Source organism: Eschrichtius robustus, chromosome 18, assembly GCF_028021215.1.
Source record: "Eschrichtius robustus isolate mEscRob2 chromosome 18, mEscRob2.pri, whole genome shotgun sequence".
NCBI classification, from domain to species: Eukaryota; Metazoa; Chordata; class Mammalia; order Artiodactyla; family Eschrichtiidae; genus Eschrichtius; species Eschrichtius robustus.
This window is the reverse complement of record NC_090841.1, coordinates 57,917,216-57,945,124: the sequence shown is the minus strand read 5'-3', so window position 1 is coordinate 57,945,124 and position 27,909 is coordinate 57,917,216. Positions and strand designations below refer to the sequence as shown.

The window sequence follows — 27,909 nt, the reverse complement described above, 5'->3', positions numbered from 1 at the left end:
ATGAACCAAAACTAATCTAATTTTGATGAGATTTGGAAAAATCCATCATCATATTTCTAAGACATTAAAATACCTGCATCAAATATTTGTATATTCAAGTAGACAAAATTACGGAATATAAAATATCTGAACAACAGTATGCAACAGCCAATGTTTACGGAAAACACATTCTTCTTAAAGTTCACAGATAATATATATTACAATCAATTATGTACTAGACTTTAAAGCAAGTTTAACATTTTTAAAGTATGATTGAGACTGATCATATGCTTGAACCATAATGCAATTTAAGTCAGAAGTCAGTATCAAAATACAGTGTGTGCATGTGAAAAATTTAAAATGCATTTCTAAATATCTCCCGATGATTTTCCATATAACATAAAAATTTGAAGGCAATGAAAATAGTACGTATTAATACAATGAACAATAATATATTGAAGAAAAATTATGGATTTAATATTTATATTAGACAAGAATAAAAAGATGAAAATAGCAAAATGGCTAACTTAAGTCTAAAACAGAACACTAAATAAAACTCAAAGACGGTATGAACTGCTTAACATGAGAGAAGAAGTTAATGAATTAGAGAAAGAAGATGCAATAGAGAAGATAAAAAGTTGGCAATAAAGAAGAAAAAATACTGTTTGAAAAGAGTAATAAAAGAGATGTTTTTCTTGAGGATTGATCAAGAAAAAAGAAACATAGATACATACTAAAAAGAATAAAATAAACACTCGAATACCCATTATACACATTTTATAAAGTGTAATATTCTTGAATCTGTTTCAACAATTTATAAGTTTATATATTTTAATATAGATATGTTCAGAACAAACTCTCAGTTCAAGGACAAATGGTTTCATTATTCATCTCTTAAAATCTAGAAGGTGGAAAGGCATATACCATCCAAAGCTCTTCCAGGGAAATCATGGAATATCTCTGATTTTACCCAGCTGTACTTATCAAAGTGTAAAAGCAAGCTATTGTATAAGAGCTATTGTCCTTTCTTCATCACCTTAAAAATCTGAAATATTCTTCTTTTCTTTTTCTGTGTGTTATATTTTTTTATGGAGATATACTTGTGTAAGTTTAATTGTACAACATGTTTATTTGATGCTTGCAATATGATTAGCACTATAGTGTTAGTTAACACCTATAACACACATAATTAACATTTTTTTTTGTGGTGAGAACATTTAAGGTGTGGTCTCTTGGCAACTTTGAAGTATATAATACAGTATTATTGACTATAATCACTATTTATCTTCTAACTACAATTTGTACCCTTTGAGCAACATCTCCCCAATTCCCCCATCCACAGCCTCTGGTAACAGCCATTCTACTCTCTGTTTCTACAAGATTCTCTTTTGGATTCTGCATATAATTGAGATTATATGGTATTTGTCTTTCTCTGTCTGACTTATCTCAGTTAGCTTAATGCCTTCAAGGTCCTGAAATGTTTTTCTTCAAGAAGTCTACAGCTAATGACAACTCACAAACACTTGTATAGATCTTTCTACAATAAGGCTGACCTAAATACTAAGTGGCTCAGAAAACAGTATATTTTTCACATAAAAAAGAAATGCAACGTAAAAAAGTAAGCAATTATCAGTGATCATTAATTTGAAAGACCAAAAAAATCAAGGCCTTTGTGGAAAAGTATGTAAATAATAACGTGTATGTCATTACATTTGAAGGCCCAGAGAGAGGTGTAGTGCTCAATAGATTTCTGTGAGTGCCTCAACCCTTCTTCTTGCCTTTGATTAAGTACATGCTTCTGCCGCCAAATGAGTATTATTTTCACCGGATAAGGGGATGTTTTCCTTGGACTTAAATAATTATATAAACTATGGACACATTATTATTATTTTGCTTTTGAAATAAATGTATGTCCTAATTTAATTGTACATGACACATTATTTTATTAGACTTCACAAAATAAACATATTCTTTTAATCTTTATAATCATAAATTGGTATAAAACAAAAATTTCCCTCATTAGCATGCTTGTATTACTCATAATTGATATTAGTTTTCAGTTGGCTTTGCTTGATGTTTCTGATGCCTTCATTTTAATGAATGAATGAATAAATAAAAAAATTAGAAGTATAATAAGGCTTCCAGTAGGATTTTATATGTACATGCATAGAAGTATATGAATATGTCTAGGCAAATATTCAAAAGTCTTCTCAATGCAATTAAGAGTTGCATACGCTGTGGTGTCCTGGTGAGGGCAGCAAAACATTCATTCGGCCTCATATTAAAATGAGATACTGTTCTATGCAGACTGCAAGTTCTTATAAAATCCAAAATCCCAAGTGTAGCTCCTCAGTCCCAAAGAAAGAATTCACAGACCAAACAACTGTACTTTTCAGCAAAGCATTCACTCTATCACCACTTTTTCCTAAATCACAGTAGCCATATTCTTGTATTTATCTATCCATTCATTTGTTCTTCACCAATGCATATATATCACAGTCACAGACCTGCAGGGATCTCAGGAACCACCTAGTATAACCTCAAAATATGTAAATATATCTGTAATTGAGAACTAAGAGGAATGCACATTCTAAGTAGTTATGAATAAATTGCAATTGTTCATATGCAGCCTGTATTTTTTCTAATTTATTTTTATTTTAATGCTCTGTTTAGAGTATCAGACACCTTAAAATATATTTTGTAGTATATTCAAATGGGCAAATGTAATAGCATGTTCTGGTAACTAATTTGAATGTAGGGTCAGAAGAGGGTCTACAAATGACTTAAATCTTTTTAAAATTTCAATGTACTAAAGTGAAATAGAAATGTTATATTTTTGACGGGCTATAAACTTGTTAGTAGCTGAATCAATAACATTGAGCAGATACTGCATTGTTGTAACAAATATTTACTTAACACTGTCTCATGGACTGTATAAAGGAAAAAAAATCATATAAATAGAATTTAGAAATCTTGAAAATACAGTAGTATTTGATCGACTTGAAGATTGTTTAGAAATTCACTGTATACATGACTGGATTCTTTTAGTTATACATTTTAAATGAAAAGCGAATTAGGATAGAAACAGCAGTAGTGAAAAAAAGGCAGGTGGGATGGGGAGAAAGGCATGGAGAAAACTGTTTGAGTTCCAATGTGCTTTACTGGACAAAACACAATTTTCTGAGACAAGTAGAAATGGCTCTAGAAACCTGAAATGGAATCATAACATTTTTAGTCTTTTTCATGAGGTACATGAATTTATATCAATGGTAAAATTATTTTGTGGAAAACACCCCTCTAACTGAAAATATTCCATTGTACACTAATTAGCTTAGAACAGGCATGTCTCTGCTGGTATCTTCTACTTTTTGTTTTAAAAGATAATTTCCATGTATGCCTAATTGACACTATAATTTTGAACTTAAATACATAGTTCTAGGTGTATTTAATGAAGCTCAGAAATTACAAATTAGTTCTATATTATGAGCCACTAGAGAAAAAAATGAATTAGCAATGTTATTATCTCTTCTTTGATACATAGAATTACAAATTGGGTTTTGTTTTATTTTTATCATGAGAAATTAAAGAATAAATATTTACTGGGAACCTACTATGTGTGAATGTAAAACGTAGTTTGATTTCAAAGTATGCACAGCCTAGGTGAGAAAATCAGGTATCAATATATTATACATTAAAAGAAAATGTGAAATGAAATAATTCTGATATAAGGAAATTGTAATTTGTAGCTAAATGAGTAGCAAAGATATAATGAGAAAGTGTTCCGCAGAGTTAATTTTAAGTTGTAATTGTCATTTATTTATTTGAAAATTCGTTTTAAATATCTACTCTGTTTATTCCTGTTCCCATAGGGAATGTCTGAGGAAGATATATAGTAGCTAGAAGGAGGTTTGATGAGTGTGAAATCAGAATTAAAGGACTTAAGTGGACATACTTTCCAGGCTCACTCTTTTCCTTAACATTCTTGGATGTCCTTTGCCAGTATATTACTTTGTGATTCTCCTCTTATTGTGCTCTGGTTCTAATGCTTTTCTCTTGTTTTTAAGTTTCTTGTTGGTATCAGATGTCTTTATGCAATGAGCTAGTCTTTAGGGTGAAGCGGCATGTATTTAAGATAATATGTACCTATGTGAAGTATAACTTTCAGGGACTAGAAAGTAAAGAGGTCTTGTTATTGCCATCCATACCAATGTACAAACTGTGATGTTATTTTGAGCACTGAGATTTTATATATATATATATACATATAGACATATATATATAGATATGTATATTTCACATATATATGCATTTATGCATACATACATATATACATGCACACATAAATTCAAACAGTTTACAGTTTATAGTGGGAGATAGGACATGCCTATAATATAAGCTAGAGTGTTATGAGACGAGAATGGAAACATGCCATGTAAATTTTATTAAGTTTAAAATGGATAACTAATGAGAACCTTCTGTATAAAAAAATAAATAAAATAAAATTCAAAATAAATAAATAAATTTTAATAAGTTTATACTTACATTTATTGGAAAGTAAACACTAAAAAAAAGGAATATTTGTTTTACAAGCTTTCCTATGGCTCTCATGTTTGGCTTCTATACTTCTCTAACATGTTTTATCCCCCATCTTTATTGAGGTGTAATTAATGTATACAATTTAATGGGTTTGGACATATGAATATACTCATGCTACCATCACTGCAATCACACAAACAGGGTAATAAACATATCCATTGCCTCCAAAAGCTTCCTTGTGTCCCTTTATTTTTTTAATTTAATTTAATTTTTTTTTTTTTAGCTAATTTATTTATTTTTGGCTGCATTGGGTCTTTGTTGCTGCACGTGGGCTTTCTCTAGTGTGGTGAGTGGGGGCTACTCTTCGACGCAGTGCACGGGCTTCTCATTGTGGTGGCTTCTCTTGTTGCAGAGCACAGGCTCTAGGGGCACGGGCTTCAGTAGTTGTGGCTCACGGGCTCTAGAGCGCAGGCTCAGTAGTTGTGGCACACGGGCTTAGTTGCTCCGGGCATGTGGGATCTTCCCGGACCAGGGATCGAACCCATGTCCCCTGAATTGGCAGGTGGATTCTTAACCACTGTGCCACCAAGGAAGTCCTTGTTTTTTATTTTTAATTTTTATTTGGGGGAGGTAAGAACACTTAACATGAGCTCTACCTTTTTAAATTTTGAAGTGCACAGTACCTTACTTTTAACTATAAGCACTATGTTTTCATCATAATCTCTGGATTCATCAATTCTTTATGAAAAAAGACACATTTCAAAGAATCTGATAAAGCTTCTAGGTGTGCATCTGGGTTTTGCTCAGAAATTTCATATAGTTATTCATTTAAAAGTATTTTACAAACAGAGAAAATAAAGTAAAATAATGGTTACCTAAATAACTTAGACAGTGATTTACAGTTTACAAGGGCCCTTTGTCCCCATCATCCTTCTTAATCCTCAGAGTATAGACATGAAATAAGCAGGGCAGATATTATTGCATAGCTGATGTTTAATATAAATTGTGCATCTTTGTTTTTTGAACTGCAAAATGTAGTGATTAAATTTATATTTGAGCATTAATTAGTATCCTTTGGGATCTAAATGCCGTCCCACCTCTTTTGATTGTTTTGACATATTTTCTATAATGTTTTGGCATCTTTTAACTTTAATTTTCATAGTGTTTTATACTTTACAGCTCAATAGTTGGCTAGTGTTGAAAACTTTTCTGTTCATACCTCCTTTAAATTTACTAACATATGCAGATATTTTGATATATTTCTTATCTCTATAAGAAGAAAAGAAATAATGGTGGTCCATACTTGGCTAATATTAGAAAACGTTCTCTTTTTCTCTGCTCACCTCATTTATTAATACATATGTATATGTCAACATATACAATAATAAAAAATAACAATGGACCACATTAAAACATTGTTTCACATAAATAAGAGAAATATTTCTTCTAAAGTATTATTTTGAAAGTCATTGCCATGTGTCTTTTTCACCTAGCTTTTGAAATAATTCAAAATTATCATTCATTGTACAGTCATGAGCATTTTTAAGCTTCTTAACCTTTGACAGGAAGCAGACTAACATATACCATAATGTTACTTTGAAAGAGTTTATGAAGCATATGGAATCCTTTTATATTTGCAGACAATTAAGGATTTAAACATGGATTAAGCCATACAGTCAAGGAGTTTGTATGTAGATTATTCAGTCTCGGCACCCTACCAAATTATTCGAATGCAGTGTTGCTATTTCACCAAAAGATTATTATAGGAACAGCCTTTAAAACTCATTCCTTTATTTGCTCTAAGGAGTTATTATGTTATCCAAAATATTGAGATTTCTCAGTTTCTTCTATATGAAAACCTACATTGAAAACATGCACTTATATTCAGTACTTCTGAAAAAAATTGGTTTTCTTAAGGAAACTATAGTTACCTCCCCATATTATAAAGTAACTCCCAATATAGTACTTACTTTCAGAATTTGGCCACCCACTCATGGATGTTTAAAAATATCCTGCACCCAGTGGACCTACTTATAAATGGAAGTAGACTATTGAATGGTAAGTTATGTTTGAATAACAGGACAGGGCATAAGATGTGGTGATTAATAAAATGAAAGTACATTTTTTTGAATTATGCTTTTCTTACTAGAAGAGTGTAGAAAGAGAAAACATCACAGGAATTCTATGAGTTTGATGTACCGTGAGTAATTTCGCAAACGTGGAATACACCTTACCTATAATCATGCCTTTATAAACTAGCAAAAGTGTTATTACCCATTTTGTTTCAGATACCATAATGCTCAGGAGCAAATGTGTAACCAAATTAAAATGACTGAAAACCTTATGGTCCTGATGGCCTTTTCCAAATTGAATTCTCCCTACAAATACGTCTATATCTACATTTTGTTATTTTATTGTGTATATTTCCTGTATAAACTACCTTAAATCCTTTGTGAAACCAAACATGCTATTAATTAATTCCTTAATTCTGTGCAGCTGCACTGTGCCAGGTCCTCTGCCAGATGCTAGAAATACAAAGAAAAACATGACCTAGTCGCTTTTTTCAAGAAGTTGAAAATGTAGCCAAAGTAGCTCCCATTTTCATGGCACTTTGGAATATAGCGAGTTCTTCCACATTACCATATTTGATATACACACATGGGAAATTTTAAAAGTGCATTAGAAGTATGTTTACTCTTCCTGGGCACTGAACTGCAACAATTATTTTGTTCAATAATAGATCCACTGGGAAGATGTAGCTAATGTGTGAAAGTTCAAATCTGAATAGATGTGTTATCCTAGGAAAATAACTAAAATTTTGGTGAAGCTGCCTTTGATTCTGTGTTGTGTCATTGGATTTTGATCTTCATGAAACAAAATGCTTTCATCATGATCAAAATCTGAAAATCTCATATTTATATAGATAATGCTAATTGTATACTACTTCTGCATAGGCTCAGAAAAGGCAGTGACATGACCTCAAATAGAACAGAATGCCAAGAATCTAGAGGCAAAGATTAGAGTAAAACTTGATACCATATTAACAAAAGCCTCTATTTGTTTCTATTTCTGTGCTTAGACATTTTAAACATGTAAAGCAAAGTAATTTAATAACCATTTACTAAACAATAGTGATATATAGTCATAATTATTCATTTTTTATTTTATTATGCAAAATAAGCAATAAGCTATGACTATTTGCACATCCTATTGATATCCACGGTTTTGTGTTTTATTTGGTTGTAATTTGAAATTAGATTTTAAAACAAGGCTGTTTATTCTCCCATTGTTTCGTGCCCCTCCTCTTCACCCCATTGGTGAGGGAGAGAGTCCAGCTCAAAGGTGGTTGGCCACCTGGGGTTGGTCAAGCATACAACTCCTGACACTGAGCAATTGAGATTGGCAGCAGGACAAGCACAGTGCAGCAAACCATTTGCCAGAGGCATGTGTGCTGATGCTGGTTGTAATAAACCTCAGATGAATGAGCCTCAGATGAAAAAAAAAATGATGTCTTCTCTTAACATAGATTGGGAGAGCATTTCAACATGTCTGTTGACTGACGTGTTTGCAGATGTTTAAGTACTGTGAGCAGAACTATAATTTATGGAAATAAGATTTTGCATCTGGTTGATTTACCTTAGAAGCATCCTATTGAAATATGACATTTGATTTTGATTTTTCAAGGCCACCCCAGAGACAAACTGTTTTATGTTATCTTCTAATGCTATTGACATATTTTATGTGCTGGTGGTGACTATTTCAGCAAGTCTTCCTTCAGCAATATCATGAATTGTAAATATGTTATTAAGCTAGTAGTAAACTCTGTGGGAATAGATCACACATTTTCAGTGGAGGCAATATCACCCACAAAGGGAAAAAGTTGGCTTGGAGCGGCAGAATATTAGATATTACAATGATTTGTAAACCTCCAAAGGGCCATAGCACATATATGATATACAGTATATTTCTTGTATGAAATTTTATGGGTGGAAGATTAGGGGGAAAAAGTCTCTAAAAGGCTCTTGGCATGAGAAGTAGAAAATATAAAAAGTTTGAGAAACAATGGTATAAACCCAGTTATTTATGATTTGAAGACATAAAAATGGTTTACATAGAATTAATTGATCAAGCAAAAGGCAAAACTTGGCTAAACTGGTAAAATTGCAAATGAAATAGTAATAATGCTGCAGTAAATAATCATCTTCTAGAGAGTTTCCTAATGGTGTTCTTTTAATATAAGAGAACTTAAAACAATTACAGTTATGAAAATTTTAAATATGCTATTATCACTATTTATTTTTAGATTAGTTTAGAAGAAGTAGATAAAAAGATTAAAAGTAAGAGCAAAATTACTGGGTTTTGATGTTTTATGTTTTGATTAATTATTTCTAATTTCAGAAAGGGTGGAATATTTGAGAATAGTTAAGAAATATTTTCAAATTCAAATTAGTAAAAAAAATTGTGGAAGAGTATATTAAAATAGTACATCTCAAACACAGTATTAAAGATGAAAAGCATTAAAGTGTAAGGAAATTTGTATTGTGTATTTGTTTTTATTATTGTTTCTACTTAATTTTGAAATCAAAGTAACAATATTTGCAATTTGTGGTAACCATGTTTTTCAATGACAAGTATTTTTATGAAGGTTGTATGCTAACAAATAAAAAATTCAAAGAAGTGAATTTCATAAGCGTTACAAATCAGCTAGTCGATTAAACTAAATTCAACTAGATTCAAGTACTATGAGGTCAATTACAACGACATGTGAAAATGGCCTTGTAGAGAGGCATTTTAGAAAGTTACTGTAAAATAAACTTTTGCTAAATTTTCTCCCCTTAATTAAAAGCTATTATACAAAAAACTTCATTTAAGAAAAACAGCAAGTAACCGTATGAGTTTTAGAATGACAATCTGGTACCCGTTTAACACAATTGTTTTTAACATAGCTATTAAACTAGTGAATTTTCTTTATTAGTATTAGATGTTATTCAAAAGCCTTCATTATATTTGAAATATCCCATGCATATATTCCATATATTTTCTAGTCCAGTCAATAGGTTTTCTTAGGTTGACAATTTCAAGCTGTGCCATGTTAGAAAAAGGAAGAATATGTAAAAAAAAAAAAAAAAAAAAAAAAAAAAGGCAGGCAGATAATATTATAAAGACATAGACAAAAATATGAATTGTTCATTAATATGTATGGAGAATCTTATGTTCTCAAAAATAAGCTATTATTCCAATTTTACTGAAAAAAAATGAAGATAAAGAATATTTAGTCACTTTTCAAAAAATCCCACTGATGGGAGACAACCAAGTTGAGACAGAAAGCCACATTTGAGGAAACATATACACACACATCCACATGCATGTACACCTATTTATATGTGTGTATACATATGTACAGGTGTACATGTGTATGTACACCTGTGTATTTATTTAATAACATGTAAATCAGCTACAAGATATGAGATCACATCTTAGACTTCACAGTAGTTATTATAGGGAGAAAGGCTTTGGACAAAAAGAAATATTCCAGGAAAAGGATATGTCACAGTGATTTAGATATGAACTTCAGCTTCAAATAATTGGGAGCTGAAATAAGTATTGTACTTTTAATATAAGCACACATATCATACTATATGTTCAAAGAAATAAATGGCTGCAATGGAGGCACTTGTCCAAGAAGAAATAGGAATGTAGCTAGTTAGCCTAGCCACAGTGACACAAGTAAAATGAGAAATGATAAAATTCTCTCAAGGGAATTATGCAAGCCATGCAGTCTAACACGCCAACCTCAGCTGACCTACGAAGATGTTCCTAGAGATGGAACAACTGGATACGTAAACAACAATAATGTTAAAACTGAACTGATTTGCTGGCTTTAAAGCCTTATTTCTCAATGCCCCCTCAAAGTGACACTGTGGATTTTCAAATATGATTACAAAATTTGAATTTATCTTCTGCTGTTAAACACTATAATATTCTGAAACCCTTAGCCATCATTATCTCAGAAGTAGGAAAAAATTACCTACTTTTTGTACAGTTATCTTTGATAAACTACAATTATCTTTCATAAATTATTAGAAAAAGCATTGGTAGAATTTTGGGGGATGGTGGGAATTTTCATCTGAGAAATAGTTTCTGTGGGTGCATTGTTATCACTTGGTTCCTTCAGAATGTTCCATGCAGAATTACCTCTAGAATAACATCATTGTGAGGTCAAGTTTCAAAATAAACCCTGTGGTAGGGAAGATGTTCAATTGCTACGTGCCCTGAGCATCATAATTCCCAAACCTAAAAGCCAGTCTAAGATAACAATTAATTTTAAAAGTTCTAAGTATAAAAGTTAATATGGATCCCCTTACATTTTGACAAAGAATATAGAAAAATAAATCCTCAGACTATATGTGCAGAGTTTAACAATAGGAGATGTAGGGCTTCCCTGGTGGCGCAGTGGTTGAGAATCTGCCTGCTAATGCAGGGGACACGGGTTCGAGCCCTGGTCTGGGAAAAACCCACATGCCGCGGAGCAACTAGGCCCGTGAGCCACAATTACTGAGCCTGCGCATCTGGAGCCTGTGCTCTGCAACAAGAGAGGCTGCAATAGGGAGAGGCCCGCGCACCGCAATGAAGAGTGGCCCCCACTCGCCGCAACTAGAGATAAGCCCAAACACAGAAACGAAGACCCAACACAGCCATAAATAAATAAATAAATAAGTAAATAAATAAAAATAGGAGATGTACACTGTTTTTCAAAAAGCCATTGCCTATTGTACTGAGGGTTTGCATCATATCAGGCCTTCAGGGTCCCTTACATCCCTTACAACTCTGTACAAATTGGTACTTAACCGAATATAACCAAAATTTTTTTCAATTCTCTCTCCTTCCTTGGTTTCTAGACTTTTTCCTTAAAATACTAATTATTTAGTTAATTTTCTAACATTCAACTGTCCAAGCTTATGTACACTTATTTCAACAACAACAATAACCACCAAGAGAGCTTAAGTATGCTGTGCCCTTTTATTCTTATCACAGATATGAATGCTGCCCAAGTTACACCTACTGTGGAGCGGGAGATCTGTTACTTGTACAGCTCCATGCATGAATGATTCATGTCCAAATACTTGTTATAGGAACAGGCTAACTAGAATCTGTGAACTGAAAATTTGTAGGGTTTTCATCCCACTTTTAAATCTACCTAGAGCATACTGGCTAGTACCCTATTTATGTCATTTAATTTACAGATTTCCAAGGGGAGAAATGGCCTCTTTGTTGGGTTGACCATATAATTTATTGTATGGATCAGGACACTTGGGGAAGTGAAGTTGTGTGCCGTGTATATTTACTACTGGAAAAAGCAGCATAAACCAGGACTTTTCTAGGAAAACCAGAATGTTATGTTCACTTGACTCACATTTCAGATCAGTCAGATTTCCTGATTTATTCACACAGAAAAAGACATTTAGAGAGAGAAAACTGAGTAGCTCCCAAAGTCTCTGGAGAGGCCAACCACGTTGGGTAGATGGACAGAAACAAAAGTGGCCCCACTGTCAGAATCCGTTGAAGTCCTGCCACTGCGCAGCACCCTGTGCTGAGGACGGTGCCGCCGGTGTTCTGACCAGCAGCCCACAGTTTGCATGAACCTCACCCTCAGCAGGGGATCCTGAGCACAGGTTCCCTATCAGAGCCGCGCTGCACGCTCCTCCTTGCCGCCAGTACTACCGCTGCTAGTGGAAGTCCTTCTGTTTCTCTTTCCACGTGTCACTAGGTCTAATTTCAAACTCCAGACATGTGAGTCTAATTGGCCAGCCCAAGCCATACAGTCTGCTAGAGCCACCGTGAGATCTGGGAAAATGGAGGGCTAAAGTTTTTATCATTGATGATGGTAAGTGTAGGTTATCTCCCAACAAGACTTAAAAGAAACTGACCAACAAGTGTTACGAAGTAAGAGTCATGTTCAAAGCTCCAGGTTACTGCTCATGTGAGATAATGCTTTTTCACAGCCTAATAGTTACCATAAATGTAAGAGTTGCTAATTCCAACTGATTAGAAAACGACATGTTTTCTACTTTAACAGATAGTATTTAATCTTTTTCCTTGGGTAATTCAAAGTGCCTGATAGGATTTCCATTTTTCATGATGTTGAAATAAAAGTTAGCTGCTAGTACATAGTGCTTGTGCAGAAATCTAAAAGAGATGGTGTTGAACTTTCTCATCAGCTGATTAGATATTAGCCATCCATAAGATGTGATTTAATGGCCATCACAAAAAGCCATCTACCTCTGTTAAATACATCACTCTACCTGGCCTGCAAGAGTGCGTGTGATTTGGAGATTTATTCCTCCTCTTCAGGATACTGCAGACAGGAATGAAAATGCAAATGGTGACATTGGCCGTCTTACATTTTTGTATTCTGGTATCTTACACAGGGTAGGTATTATATGACATATTAAACAATGCTTGCAGTGTATGAATGTTTGTGTGTGGCTTCTGTGCACACGTAAAGATAAATAAATAAATGATATTAACATCTACCTTTTTTGAAAACTGTTGAAACAGAGTATGGGTATAATACATTTTAAAATTGTTGCATTATCTTGACGTCACATGAACACTCTCAAAAAAGAGAGTCAAATTTTGGCCTGAAATAAGACCCAAGGAAGACATAGTAATATACATGACAAAGATAATAATATAGCTAATGCACAGAAAGAGAGATTTTTTTTAATAAGAGATATTTTTATTAATAAAAGAAATAAGGAAGACACTTTAGCCTCTTTAAAAATTTGCCACATCCCCCAAAAGACAAATACAATAACAAATAATATTTTTCTTTTTATACATTTTAAAAGTCCAGTCAATAAGCTGAAGAGGTAAACTCACCGGGTCTTTAGATTTTCTGATTTTCAAATCTTTTATATTCACAACTGTTAGTTTCACAATCTACTTCCTCTTGCAAAAGTAACAATTCATCCCTATCATTAATCATCACACATTTATTGGTTGTCAACCAGGTGCATGGTAATGTACTAACACTTAAGGGATATACAAAATGTAGGTTAGAAACTCATTTTCTGGAGAAGAAAAATAATTGTATAAATATATGCATGATAACACAGGAGAAAATATATCAAGTGCACATAATGCGTAGAAAACATGAAACTTAAAAGTCTACCTAAATAATTCATAGATTGTATCTCTTTCCCAAGTTCCTAGTTTGTGAATTAATCCTGTCTCTGAGCTTTCTAACTCCTGTGATCTGCCCCCACTCAATTTATCACTAACTCACATATCACCTTATTTCACTGTTGGTCTATGCACATCACACCACATAATGGGCCCAGTACTCTGCTAGGTGACAGATATAAAAAGATAAAAGGATTTGATCTCTGCCCTCAAGAATGTTACACTCTAGTGAGAAATCAATGCTTCAAACAAATAATTTTTTAAAAACACAATCTAGTAGTTATTCTATTGATGGTATTAAGGTGAAAGGGATTGAGATGCATAGGTGGCTTGGTACGGAAAGGACTCACAGAAGTGATGTTAAGTAAAAATTATATCTTAAAAGTTGAATAGGAATGAAGAAGGCAAACGATGTACTCAATAAGTAGTTAGAAATTGAAATGAATGTGCTCAAGTAATAAAGTCAGCATTGGCTTCACTTTAAAAGTACTGAACTAGTGGGAAATATTTTAAATGATAATGAATACTGTTGGTAGGGATTTAGGGGAATGGCAAATTTCATCTACTGCTCATGGAGTATAAATTGGCAAAAATTTTGTGTAGGCAATTTGTCAATTTGTATCCCATTTTTCCTATACTTTGACCTGGGAATTCAACTGCTAGGGATCTGTAATAAGAAGATAAATAATGATGTTTACAGTGACTTATGTACAAGCTTGTTCTTTGCAGCATTATGAGAGCAAAATTTTTAGAAAGAACTAAATCTCCAACAATGTGGAATTAGTTCAATGATTATTTTATGTCATGCAAAGGAATTCAGCCCCTAACATAATATAGTAATGGGTGTTTATTAACATTGAGCATTTTCACAAATAAATGTTAAGTGCCAAAAGTATATTACAAAATATATGGTTGTATGTTCACAGATTAATTTCTGAGTGCTGCAACTCTGTGATTTTAATTTTGTTCTTGTTGCTCTCAATATTTTCCAAAACCTAAACAAGTAATACGTATTTCTTTATCTTAAAAATGGTAATACATACTTTGTAGGAAACAAAAACAGAGCTCTTTTTCTGTATGTGATTATCTGCATGGTCTTGTAGGATATTTTTTAAAGAGTAGAATAAGTTCTTAACAGCATATACTTAAGCGCCAATTAATATAATAAACAATTGTACAAACATATGTCCTTATTTCAGTATAGTATAGTGTAGTATAGTAAAAGGAATAAACTAAGATTTTCTTACATATAAATTTATAGTTTTGGTCAATGTTCTTCCCAATAGGTCCAAAACAGTGACTCATATGAGTTTTATTAGACAAATGGACTTAATGAGAAAATAGGTTCCACTCCAAGATGGTTGAACTTAAGACACAAAGCAGTATAAATTTAAAGCGATATGAACATGAGAAAATGATACCTCAGGACACAAAGTAAAAACGGGAAAGGTATTTTGATATATTCTACTGAGTTTGCTGTTTATTTGATGATAAATAAAAGTAGGTACATTTTGAAAATCAACTTACTATAAAAGAAATATTTTTACAAAATAATGCCATTTGTAGCAACATGGATGGACCTAGAGATTGTAATACTGAGTGAAGTAAGTCAGACACAGAAAGACACAGATCATATGATATAGCTTATATGTGGAATCTAAAAAGAGGGTACAAATGAACTTATTTACAAAACAGAAGTAGAGTCACAGATGTAGAAAACAAACTTATGGTTACCAGGGGAAAAGGCGGGCGAGGGATAGATTGGGATTGACATATACACACTACTATATATAAAATAGATAACTAATAAGAACCGGCTGTATAGCACAGGGAACTCTACTCAATACTCTGTAATGGCCTATAGAGGAAAATAATCTAAAAAAAAAAAAAGAGTGGATATATGTATATGTATAACTGATGCACTTTGCTGTATACCTGAACCTAACACAACATTGTAAATCAACTATACTGCAATAAAAATTTTTAAAAAAGGAAGTTGGAAGATTAAAAATAAGAAATTTTTTTTTTAAATTTTACTGTTTTGCCTTTTAGAAGTCATCTAATGTGATAATTATCTTGGCACTATATTCCTAGAATGTTATTTGCAATCTACAAAAAGAAAATGGGGGAAATCGTACATTCGAAACATATTAGTTTACAGGTATAATTGATTCGTGTTCTTGTCTCTTAGTTTACAGTTGTTATCAGAAGGAAGAATTCCAACAACTCCTTTATCTTATGAAACATAGGAAAGCATAGTAGTAGATTAAGCTCAGAACTAGTGAATTCTATTCTACAGTTCCTGTTACATTTACTCTTGGCTTCAAGCCCTAGTGAATATGCAAATACATGAACAAAATATCATAAATCCAAATGTGAAAAGTGTAAGGAGTCAAGACACTAGAGCTTTTGTGAAATAATTTTTTAAAAGTGTTGGATTCAGAAAAAAAGAATTTGAAGAGAACAAAATATCCACAAACTCCAATGATTTAATTTACTAGTAAGGAAACCGATCCAGGGAGAGCTTAATCAAGGTAACAGCCTAGCATATTTAGAATAAATAGGGATTTAGGACTGAGAGTAAAAGTTTGGCTCATGAGTTTATAGCTCTGCTATCTTTCGAAAAGTCAACAGATATTATTTAATCTTGATGTATAACTCAATATTCCTCAATTTCAGTTTCCATATTTATAAAATAGGATAATGGTATCACTATATACCAACAAGTTATCAGTATTTCTCTCTGGAATAAAAAGTAGTGTGGATGAGGAAAGACTGAAGATGAACTTCTTATATATAATTTTGTATTTCTTAAAAATATATTATTTTTATAATTAAAAATCAAAATTGAATACTTTAAAAATTATTGTATTAAATACTGAAAAATAAAAAGATATAAAAATTAATGTTTGCTATAAATTCTACTTTTTCATCTTAAATATGCAGGGAACATATGGAAATATCTGGAAATTTTATGTCACTTGCAAAAAACTAGATTATTAACTGATGACCTCTTTCTTAATCTGAATGACTTTGTGATATTTACATGTTACTTGTGTCACTTGAGAGATGAACCTGTTTGAGGAAGAATAAGAAAAAATGAACATTTAACGATGCAATTGAAATACTTCTGGCCACAACATAAAAATGAAACTACAGCCCCGAGCAAATATTATCAATTCTCATCATCAGCTGGAGTGTCCTTTATCTCTGGCTCCTGAGATCATCTGTTATAAGAGGCAAAGCAATTGAAGTAGTTCACTTGACCTCAAATAGATATAGTAGAACCCTTAAGAGTTCATGCCTAAGAAATGTTCCCCTAAGGCGTTAGAAATGTTTAGATCACATACACATTCCCATATTTTTTTTTACTTCCCACCAAGAAATGTACGGCTGTACTTGAAGAGTTAGCCTTTGGAGGGGTGGGTATACTTTTCTAAGCTGCTTTATTCCTCTGAAATGTACTTATTATGAAAATTATTACTTTAAGAAGACTTTTGTTAACTCATTAACAAGGGTGCATCTTCTATAGAACTATACGTGTGTGACAATTTTTTGCTTACAAATTGATAGTGGATATCTTCATAGAGGTGATACAACCTTAATATTTTCTTCTGAAGTTTGGCTGTCCATCTGGGCAATACCACATCCTTTTCTTACAGTGCAGAGATAATAAACTATTTGAGGATGGTAGAAAAAAATTTTGTAACATATTGAAATAGGAAAATCCTGTCCATAAATTTTCTAATGTGATTGGTGCTTTGAGAGGAAAGAAGCAATCAGGAGAGAAAGATACAGCGTTTAATGGGTGGGAGGGGGGTATGAAATCTTAATATCAATTGCTTGTTACCCCAATTCTGTTAATTTAAAGTCAGCTTCAATACATTTCTTTGGGTCTCTTCACATAAAGTATTTATTCAGCAAGTTGAATAAATAAGTAACCAATTAAGCTTAAAGGTGTGATTTTAGATGATTACCATCAATATTTTTCTTCCTAAACAGCCAGCATTTTTCTGTCTCTCCTTCAGTCTTGCCACAGACACTGCATGAGTCTGCCCTCCTCTCTCAGCATGGTTTCTGGGGCCAAGAAGTTTCAGATCTGAGTCCTATTACAAAGAAACAGAAATATCCTTCCCCTCAATTTAACTCCTCCTCCACATCTGCAGTTCTCAACTACATAGCATTATTTTCGTGAAATAGTTTCAAATGGATTAAGCTCTCTTCCCTCTTCCTGCATGTGGTAATAGGTTAAATTAAATAAGAACAGAATTGTTTTTAAAAGTGTAATAGGTTTTCTGAAAAAGGCCTTTCATTCTCTCTGTCTCTCTCTCTCTCTGTCTCTCTCTCACACACACACACACACGCACGTGTGCACGCACACCCCATTCTGAGCTGAACCCTCATCCACAACCCTCCACTGAATTTCACCAGAAGACGACAACACAACACTTGATTATATGAAAATATTATATATAGATAAGAAACCTGCCCCTCCCCAGTAATTAGCTTCTGGACCTGGAATAAGAAATCTCCTCTACATTTCCCTGAATTTTCCCAACCCCATTCCTCCCTCCAAATCTTTCACTCTTTAACCTTTTCCAAATACACAATCCTTGAATATTTGATATTTTATGCAGCTTATTATCAGGCTTGTAACAACTGTCCAACTTGTGTAAGACCTAATTAAAAGGGAAACTGATGTGAACATATGATCTCTGCTTAGACTGAAGAAAGGACCAAACAACATTTTTTTTTAAGTCCTGTAAATTCCAAACACTAAAATAATGCACACAATTTTTAGAAGTATTGATGGAAAAGGTGTTGACTCTAAGTCAGCAAAACAGCCTTCCAGAGAAGCTGCGTTGTCACATTCTCTCCCATCCCAGATGTTAGTAGAACTTGGTTTTTATAAGCTCCATCTAAGTTTGAAGAATCCAGCAATCACTTCCCTGGGAAAAGCCTGAGCACTGTGCCCTGGCAGCACCATTGAGCCGGCAAAGAGAAACTGGCCACTATCTGTAGATAAGTTTCGCACAGAGCCTTAGGGACTGGAGATTTCTATCTCCCCCTAGCAGAATGCAACCGGTTATTTACTTGTATGCGTTTTAAATTCGTCCAAACGGATGCAGAAACTTCGTGTGTGTGAGAGTGTGAGGGTGAGCCTGTGTGCGTGCGTGTGTGTGGTGTGCACACACGAGTCTGCCAGTGGGTTTTTAAGAGCACTCACGAATCATACTGGGATTTTTCCCTGCCCCCTCCCTCCTTTTCCGGTTCCCAGTGAAGGATTTCGGGTCTGGAATCAAAGACGAAAGCGTGCACTGTGTTTTCACCCTGCAGACTTAAGTAACATTCAAGAAATATCATCAGAGAAACCTAACTCTCAATGGCCAAATTGACTAAAATTCTATACCAAGTTTTAAAAAGTATTTGCCTAAATTACATACCTAGCAGCAAAAAAATTCATACCCAATTGTATTGTATAAAATATATATATGAATATATGTTCCAAATAGCTACTTTCAAACACGTTAAAAAGGAAACAAACAAAAAAACGGTTTCAAAGACATCAAATAGCATAAAACATTGTACTGCAGAGACAGAAGAAATGCATTTAAAGCACCGATGAAAATGGCGTGCAGTATAATTACCTCAAATTGCTGTTCGCTTGACACCCTGACACTAATTTTATTCAAGCCATCGGGAAATAAATGTTTTAAAAGCACTCTTTCCAAACGCTGGAGCTAGTGGGGGCTGTGAGGTCGTTAAGGAAAGGAAAGGGTAAAGTTTCCAGCACGCAAAAAGAATTAAATAAGCCTTTTCAAATAAACGTCTATGTGGATCGACAGCCTTTAATGCCCACATTTTTAACGCTTGCCCTGTACGTGGATTGATTTTTTTTTTTCCTTCAGCATTCCCTCACCAGATGGATTTTTGCTACTGCAGATCAGCAGAGGGTGTCAGATCTTTCAGAGTGCACCAGGCTGGAACGAGCAGAGCTTCTTAGCAACTCTCTTCTTCCCCCCTCCCCATTCTCACGCTCTCTCCCTCCCTCAGGCAACTCGCCCCCACCCCTCCGCCCCCTCCACGTAATTCCGAAAGAGCAGAAGAAAGAGAAGAACAAGAAAAGAAGATCTAGTAACCGAGAGCCGGAGACCGGAAAAAAAGGCTGAAGAGGAGCGAAGGGGAGGAAAGGGAAACGATGGACAGCCACAAAACGCAGCGATAGCGGAAATTTTCCAGCGCCATTGGTTCGGCAGCGTGAGTCCTCCGGTCGGGCGTGATTTCAGCACCGGGAGGGGGCTGGACAGCTCCTGGGGGGACTCCTGGGCAACCCGCAGCCACAGCAAGAACTCCATCAGCAGCCTCAACAGCAGAAGCCGCCGAAAACCCTGCTTTGTATCAGAGGCAAGGTCAGTCCGATGCACAGCCATGCACAGGCAGTGTGCCTGTACTACGCTGCAAACCCTCTGCTTGTTTCTCTAACATGCACTTGCTTCTAATTACTAGCATTGTTCCCTTTCTGGTTAGTGAGGAACACTAGACGAGATTCTGTAAGGGTGTATTTTTAATTTATATGTATATATTTAACTTCTTTTTCGTTATTTTTAAAGGGTTGAGGGGGAGTGGGGTTATTTTTTCTACTTTTTTTTTTTTTTTTTTTTGCTTGCCTTGCACTACGTGCCTGGATAGTTTGTAGATATAATTATTGACTGGCGCCTGGGTTGTTGCAGTGCGGGGGGGTTAGGGAGGAAGGAATCCACCCCCACCCCCCCAAACCCTTTTCTTCTCCTTCCCTGGGTTCGGACATTGGAGCACTAAATGAACTTGAATTGTGTCTGTGGAGAGCAGGATGGTCGCTGTTACTTTGTGATGAGATCGGGGATGAATTGCTCGCTTTAAAAATGCTGCTTTGGATTCTGTTGCTGGAGACGTCTCTTTGTTTTGCCGCTGGAAACGTTACAGGGGACGTTTGCAAAGAGAAGATCTGTTCCTGCAATGAGATAGAAGGGGACCTACACGTAGACTGTGAAAAAAAGGGCTTTACAAGTCTTCAGCGTTTCACCGCCCCGACTTCCCAGTTTTACCATCTATTTCTGCATGGCAATTCCCTCACTCGACTTTTCCCTAATGAGTTCGCTAACTTTTATAATGCGGTTAGTTTGCACATGGAAAATAATGGCTTGCATGAAATCGTTCCTGGGGCTTTTCTGGGGCTGCAGCTGGTGAAAAGGCTGCACATCAATAACAACAAGATCAAATCTTTTCGAAAGCAGACTTTCCTGGGGCTGGACGATCTGGAATACCTCCAGGCTGATTTTAATTTATTACGGGATATAGACCCGGGGGCCTTCCAGGACTTGAACAAGCTGGAGGTACTCATTTTAAACGACAATCTCATCAGCACCCTACCTGCCAATGTGTTCCAATATGTGCCCATCACTCACCTCGACCTCCGGGGAAACAGGCTGAAAACGCTGCCCTACGAGGAGGTCTTGGAGCAAATCCCTGGCATTGCCGAGATCCTGCTAGAGGATAACCCATGGGACTGCACTTGTGATCTGCTCTCCCTGAAAGAATGGCTCGAAAACATTCCCAAAAATGCCCTGATCGGCCGAGTAGTCTGCGAAGCCCCCACCAGACTGCAGGGCAAAGACCTCAATGAAACCACTGAACAGGACTTGTGTCCTTTGAAAAACAGAGTGGATTCTAGTCTCCCGGCTCCCCCTGCCCAAGAAGAGACCTTCGCTCCTGGCCCCCTGCCAACTCCTTTCAAGACAAATGGGCAAGAAGATCATGCCACCCCAGGGTCGGCTCCAAACGGAGGTACAAAGATCCCAGGCAACTGGCAGATCAAAATCAGACCCACGGCAGCGATAGCTACCGGCAGCGCCAGAAACAAACCCCCAGCCCACGGCTTGCCCTGCCCTGGGGGCTGCAGCTGCGACCACGTCCCAGGGTCGGGTTTAAAGATGAACTGCAACAACCGGAACGTGAGCAGCTTGGCTGATTTGAAGCCCAAGCTTTCCAACGTGCAGGAGCTTTTCCTGCGAGATAACAAGATCCATAGCGTCCGAAAATCGCACTTTGTGGATTACAAGAATCTCATTCTGTTGGATCTGGGCAACAATAACATTGCCACCGTAGAGAACAACACTTTTAAGAATCTTTTGGACCTCAGGTGGTTGTACATGGATAGTAACTACCTTGACACGCTGTCCCGGGAGAAATTCGCCGGCCTGCAAAACCTTGAGTACCTCAACGTGGAGTACAACGCCATCCAGCTCATCCTGCCGGCCACCTTCAATGCCATGCCCAAACTGAGGATCCTCATTCTCAACAACAACTTGCTGAGGTCCCTACCCGTGGACGTGTTTGCTGGGGTCTCGCTCTCTAAACTCAGCCTGCACAACAATTACTTCATGTACCTTCCGGTGGCAGGGGTGCTGGACCAGTTAACCTCCATCATCCAGATAGACCTGCACGGAAACCCTTGGGAGTGCTCCTGCACCATTGTGCCTTTCAAGCAATGGGCAGAACGCCTGGGTTCCGAAGTGCTGATGAGCGACCTCAAGTGCGAGACGCCAGTGAACTTCTTTAGGAAGGATTTCATGCTGCTCTCCAACGACGAGATCTGCCCCCAGCTGTACGCGAGGATCTCGCCCACGTTAACTTCGCACAGTAAAAACAGCACCGGGTTGGCGGAGACCGGGACACACTCCAACTCCTACTTAGACACCAGCAGGGTGTCCATCTCCGTGTTGGTCCCGGGACTGCTGCTGGTGTTTGTCACCTCCGCCTTCACGGTGGTGGGCATGCTCGTGTTTATCCTGAGGAATCGAAAGCGGTCCAAGAGAAGGGACGCCAACTCCTCGGCGTCCGAAATTAATTCCCTACAGACAGTCTGTGACTCTTCCTACTGGCACAATGGGCCTTACAACGCAGACGGGGCCCACAGAGTGTATGACTGTGGCTCCCACTCGCTCTCAGACTAAGACCCCCAACCCGGCTAAAGCAGAGGAGGGGGGGATGGAACTGCCTCCCCCCTCCGCCCCACTCCGCCGGCATCCCCGGGGGTCAGAGGAGCCCACACCCAGGTCCAGCGCGCCCCAAGGCTTGATGGACATAGTAAATAAATAACTATGAACTCGCTCAACTGAGAGGGTCTGACCCCTTAGCTCCCTCTGGAAACAAAGAGCAGACTGTGGCGAGCTGGGAGAGCCTGCCAGATCCCTCTTTGCTGCAGCCCCTTTTGACAAAGCCCCGGCGGGGGCCCTGCTCGGAGATCAGACAGTGCCCTTCCCCTCGGGAGAGGGGCTGGAGGGGAAGGTACCGTGGTCCTATGCATATAGACATATACCCACATCTATATAGAGAGATAGGTATCTATTCTTCCCCTGTGGAGTAGCCCGTGAGGAGGGGGGGCGCGATGGCTCCCTGTTGGCTACGCAGGGATGGGCAGTTGCACGAAGGCATGAATGTATTGTAAATAAGTAACTCTGACTTCTGGCAGAAAACAAAACGTGCTGCATGGCTCGCATGGAATCCACGCGCTCCGGGGACGCTGCCCTCCCGCGACTGGGGACGCCGTCACGTTCACAGCACCCACCCTCTTACCTGACAAATCCCATCGTATCAAACTTTCTATAAACAAAACACAGTATAATCAGAAAGTGCCATTTCGCCATTATTTGTGATCGGTAGGCAGTTCAGAGCGTACGTTTACTGTGAAAAAAAAATGTAAAGGTTTTATTTAGGACACTTGCATGGCTAGTCATCAGTTCATTTTATGAGTTAAAAATGTATTTTGTTGAGCAAAGTTTTATGGGTTGTTTTGGGCTCTTTTATTTTGATGGTGATTTTTTTTTTTTTTTGGAGGGGGAATATTTTTCTATACATATCCAATAATGCCTTCCATCTGAATGTAAAATAAGTACCCATGATTTCTATTATAGTATCAGTGTAATTATTAAGAAAAAAAGATTTTGAGGCAGTTAAGCATGACCAATTAATGTCACTCTAGTGCTTAGGCTGCGATCCAATGGTAGCAATTCTGTGCTGGTGTAAATCTTACTTATAAAGTAGGAAAAAAGAACCGAGAAAGCACGTGGAACTTACTAATTCTATTCGAGGATTTTATAATGGCATATTTTTTCAGTATTAAAGTGAAAATGTTTTCAACTCTGGGTCCTTACATTTTTCCAGCTTCATATTTGCAACTGGTAAATTGGATTTGCGGTGGAAGGGAAGCGGGAGGGGGAAGGTTGGGGGTGGATCACTTCAAGAGCTACATTAAGGCTCTCTCTTTAATCATCTCACTTAGCTTTTTACCCTTTACGTAGCTCCCCTCCCTCTCCATCCCCGCCCCCGGACTTTTCCAGCTTTCCCCTGTGGTTAAGGAAGGTCTTTCCCCCGACACGCCCCCTCCCGCTCCCTTTTTTCCCCCTCTCCTGCTGCTGCAGTGAATTCCTTTATTAATACTGGAAATCCCTCACTGCTGCTTCTGCTGCTGCTGCATACATTGCAGATATGTTAAGGATGTTAGTAGAGATTTGATTTAATTGACTCTGTCTACGTCGGTCTCACTAAACAGTGGAGGTTTCACTGGTCAGCACTCTTCGATGAAAGACAGCCCTAATGACTGGCATTTGAAATGCTGCTGGCGTTTTGAATTCAACATCTGCTGAAAACGGTAAAACTAATTAGTGCCCACCCACCCTACCCGCCCCAGCAAATGCATATTGAAATTTGTTAAAGCACTCATCTTTATGGAAATCAATCATTATCCTAAAGAAGTGTTTCTCTCCCATCATTCGGATTTTTGGTTGTGGCCCAGTAAATAACAAGAAAAGCATTGAACTGTTTGAATTTTATGAGCCAGTGTAACTCTGGCCTCAGTCATAGTCCTCTGGGATTTCTAAGCAGTCTATTTTATCAGCAGTTAGGGGACAAAACAGCAAATAAAACTACACATTGATGGGGGTCTGCATTCCACCACATAGCCACCCTTGAGAAGTATGTTAGAAGACTGCAGACCACAGATTAAAAAAAAAAAAAAAAAAATTACTGTAGGATTGTAAATCAGCTAATGAAAGCCCCCAGAGCAGTTGTAAGAAGATTTGCCTTCTAGAACTCATATTCTAAAGAGAAGCAATTTCCCAGAACAGTGATGTTCTGGAGTATGTATTATTTATTTTAATGTTTTTTAAATAAAATCCTTATTATAAACCATCACTATTCCTAAGGCCATTCATCATTTTCTCTCTTGATTCTTTTGTTTGTGGACTGCATTTCATAGTAGTAAGGTTGTAACCCACTATCCTCTGACAAATATTATGGGTTGTTATTTATTTATTCATTTTTCATGTGAAGGCCTTAATTCTTTTATGGAAAGACAACTGGGTTCCTTGTAGGCAATCAACAGACTTATTCTTGATTGAAAAGTTGGGGGAGGGGAAGAGTTATATATTCAAGGATATTATGACCTTAAGAAGGAAAAGAAAAGATGGCAGGTGTTCTATGTTTCTGGTGGAAAGTGACACTTGAAAGATACCTAGTGAGGCATGATGGTAATTTTAAAAACTGACACATGATTAGTTTAAGTCAGGAAAATAGAACTTCTGGTAGAAAGTGTGCACTGGGGCATGAACTTTTCTTCATAGTAATTAGAAAGAAATTAAAATATAGAAGGCAATGTTAAAGGTATTTTTAGAAGATTAGTTTCAGTGGTTTCTGAGTGGTCATTGTGTCCAGGCATGTGCTAAGTGATTTACAGAATTACTTTATTTAGCCCTCACAAGTGCATAAAAATTTAATAAGATATTGTTACTTCTATTATACCAATGAGAAAATTGAGGCTTAAAAAAAGTAAGCAATAACTCAAATCTGGTAAATAGTGGAGCTGTATTTAAATACAATTTTCCTCATACTCCAAAACCTCACTCTTTGAATGGTGTAGTCAGATATATTTACCTGGTAATTTCTTAAAGAATGCTATCCTTTTTATATATAAAATATATATATATGTGTGTGTATATAGCTGTAAAAATACAATATAAAAATTAAGGACCCTGGTTTTATCTTCTTAATTCAGTATGTATTGGTGGCCCTTTATATTTCCAGTATGTCTTGCAACAGAAAAAATTGTCCTATATTTGAAGGAGATAACTTAGTGTGTTCTCCAAGACTGTATAAGAAGATTTAACATATAAGAAAAAAATGAATGTGCTGTATGAATTTATGAATTATATAAGTTCAAATCATTAAATCTAAATTATCTATATATTGATTCTAAAATATTAGGACTATCAAATATTTTAATAGATAATAATATATGTTAAAAATCCATGTAGAAAAGATATTCAATGATTTCATAAGAGCATTTGTTATTTAGACAATGTTTTATTTATTTTGATAAAGTATCTCTGGCACAGTTACATATATAAACTAACATATAGTTTATATATGTATATATATAAGCTTAATTTGCAGGATACATAATATATATGGTCTCACCATATAACTTTCACTTAGAAGTACTTAGCTTCTTGTCTTTGTTTTGTCTTAACATACAATGCTCATATAAGGGTAGTTACCATGTGCTTTAGTTGAGATATCTTGTTTCCAGTTAAATCATCCTTTAATTCATCAAAGTAAGAGATTTTAGTTGTGCCAGATGGAAAAGGAGGAAAGGAGATATCTTGGTTAGTTCCCACTGCTTTAAAGAAAGTAGTACCTTCTGTGGCAGCTGGTGTAACTAAGAAGATCTTAGAATTTAAGTTGTTGCCATAGAAACTTATTGTTTAACCATTTTTACATGTTTATCCAGGAGGAAGCTGGAATAGCTGATCTAACATTACTATAACAGGATTCTTTTTCTTAGCAGTGTTTATATCAGATGTAATTAGAATTGTCAGGCATTTTAATGTGTCAAAATTATACTGGTGATTTCAAGGACAGTTTGTTAATTTAGCTTTTCCCAGAATTGCTAATAAATGTGTTTGGTATGTACAGAGAGATGGATGAATTTGCAAGGGTGAACAGGGAAGTGTGTGTTTTTAATGTGTTGGTAGAATATGATGTAGTGTGGTTTCTAATTTACCTCTTCTGCGAGCTAATTTATAAATACTAGTTTTATTTGTATGCTTATTTGAGGAAAAATGGAAATATAAAATGTGCTAAAATTTTAATTTTAGCATGTATTCACTTTTGTTTCATTTTCTTTCTTATTTCAATCTATTCCAAATGTAACATATTATTTAATTTTTAAAAGATGAACTATGATATCAACAGATACAGTAAATGCAATGCATACTCAAAATTATTAAGTTACATGATTTGCTTCAATGTGATCCAGAACCATAAAAAACAAAGGCTAAATTAAATAAATTTAACTTAATCCCTTGGCATTTTCTTTCATCTATAAAGTCACCAAAAATATGATTATAAAAAGTAACATACAGGACATGGAGGACTTTCGTCTTTGTGTTGAAAGTGAAAGAAATGCCACTAAATGGTTTCATGAAAGTACGTGTCACAAACAGAACAATCCTGACCTGAATCAATATCTACTCTGTTCTGGCCTATCAAAATTTGATTGGGTTTCAGAAAAAATTAAATAGTTAAGATAATAACAGATTAAGTGTTTAAGGACTATAATTTTATAATGAAATGGATCACTGAAGTAGTCATCTTAGATTATTAAAGCCCAGTATCACCCTTTGGCCTCAATTGACTGGCAGTTTTAGTTAATTGGCTTAGATCCCGAATATCTAATTAATCACCCTTCTCCTTCCATTTACTTGCTAAATATATACTATATTGCATACTTGAAAAATAATTATATTTCCTAATTGAACTTCGCACAAAGCTGACAGGAGAATTATCTACTTGTTGAAAGAATTTCGAATGAGTTAGAACCTACAGATTCAATTGGCAATTGGCAACAATATTGGGTACTTGTTACACGAAAAATATTGTAGATGCTCTCTTAGAGAATAAAAAAAGGTAGTTCTAACCTCAAGGAGTTTACAGCCTACAAAATGAGATACATACATCACTGTAATTTTAGAATAGTTCATCATTGATCATTTTTAAATGATGTGATGCCACTAGAAAATTTTGTTTCTTTTAAGTAATTTAAGGTCTTGGCCATTTGGATAATTGCAATTGTCACATAAGTTTTATTACCTCTTGTTCGAAGAGTTGAAA

The 27,909-nt window shown here is 35.8% G+C and overlaps 1 protein-coding gene across 1 annotated transcript; it reads left to right on the top strand.

Moving 5' to 3' along the window:
- Positions 1 to 20,603: 20,603 nt before the first annotated feature.
- On the top strand, positions 20,604 to 22,694 carry SLITRK1 (SLIT and NTRK like family member 1). Its single transcript, XM_068526902.1, has one exon. The coding sequence runs from the start codon at positions 20,604 to 20,606 to the stop codon at positions 22,692 to 22,694; it is 2,091 nt and encodes a 696-aa protein (XP_068383003.1).
- The last annotated feature ends 5,215 nt before the right edge of the window (positions 22,695 to 27,909 follow it).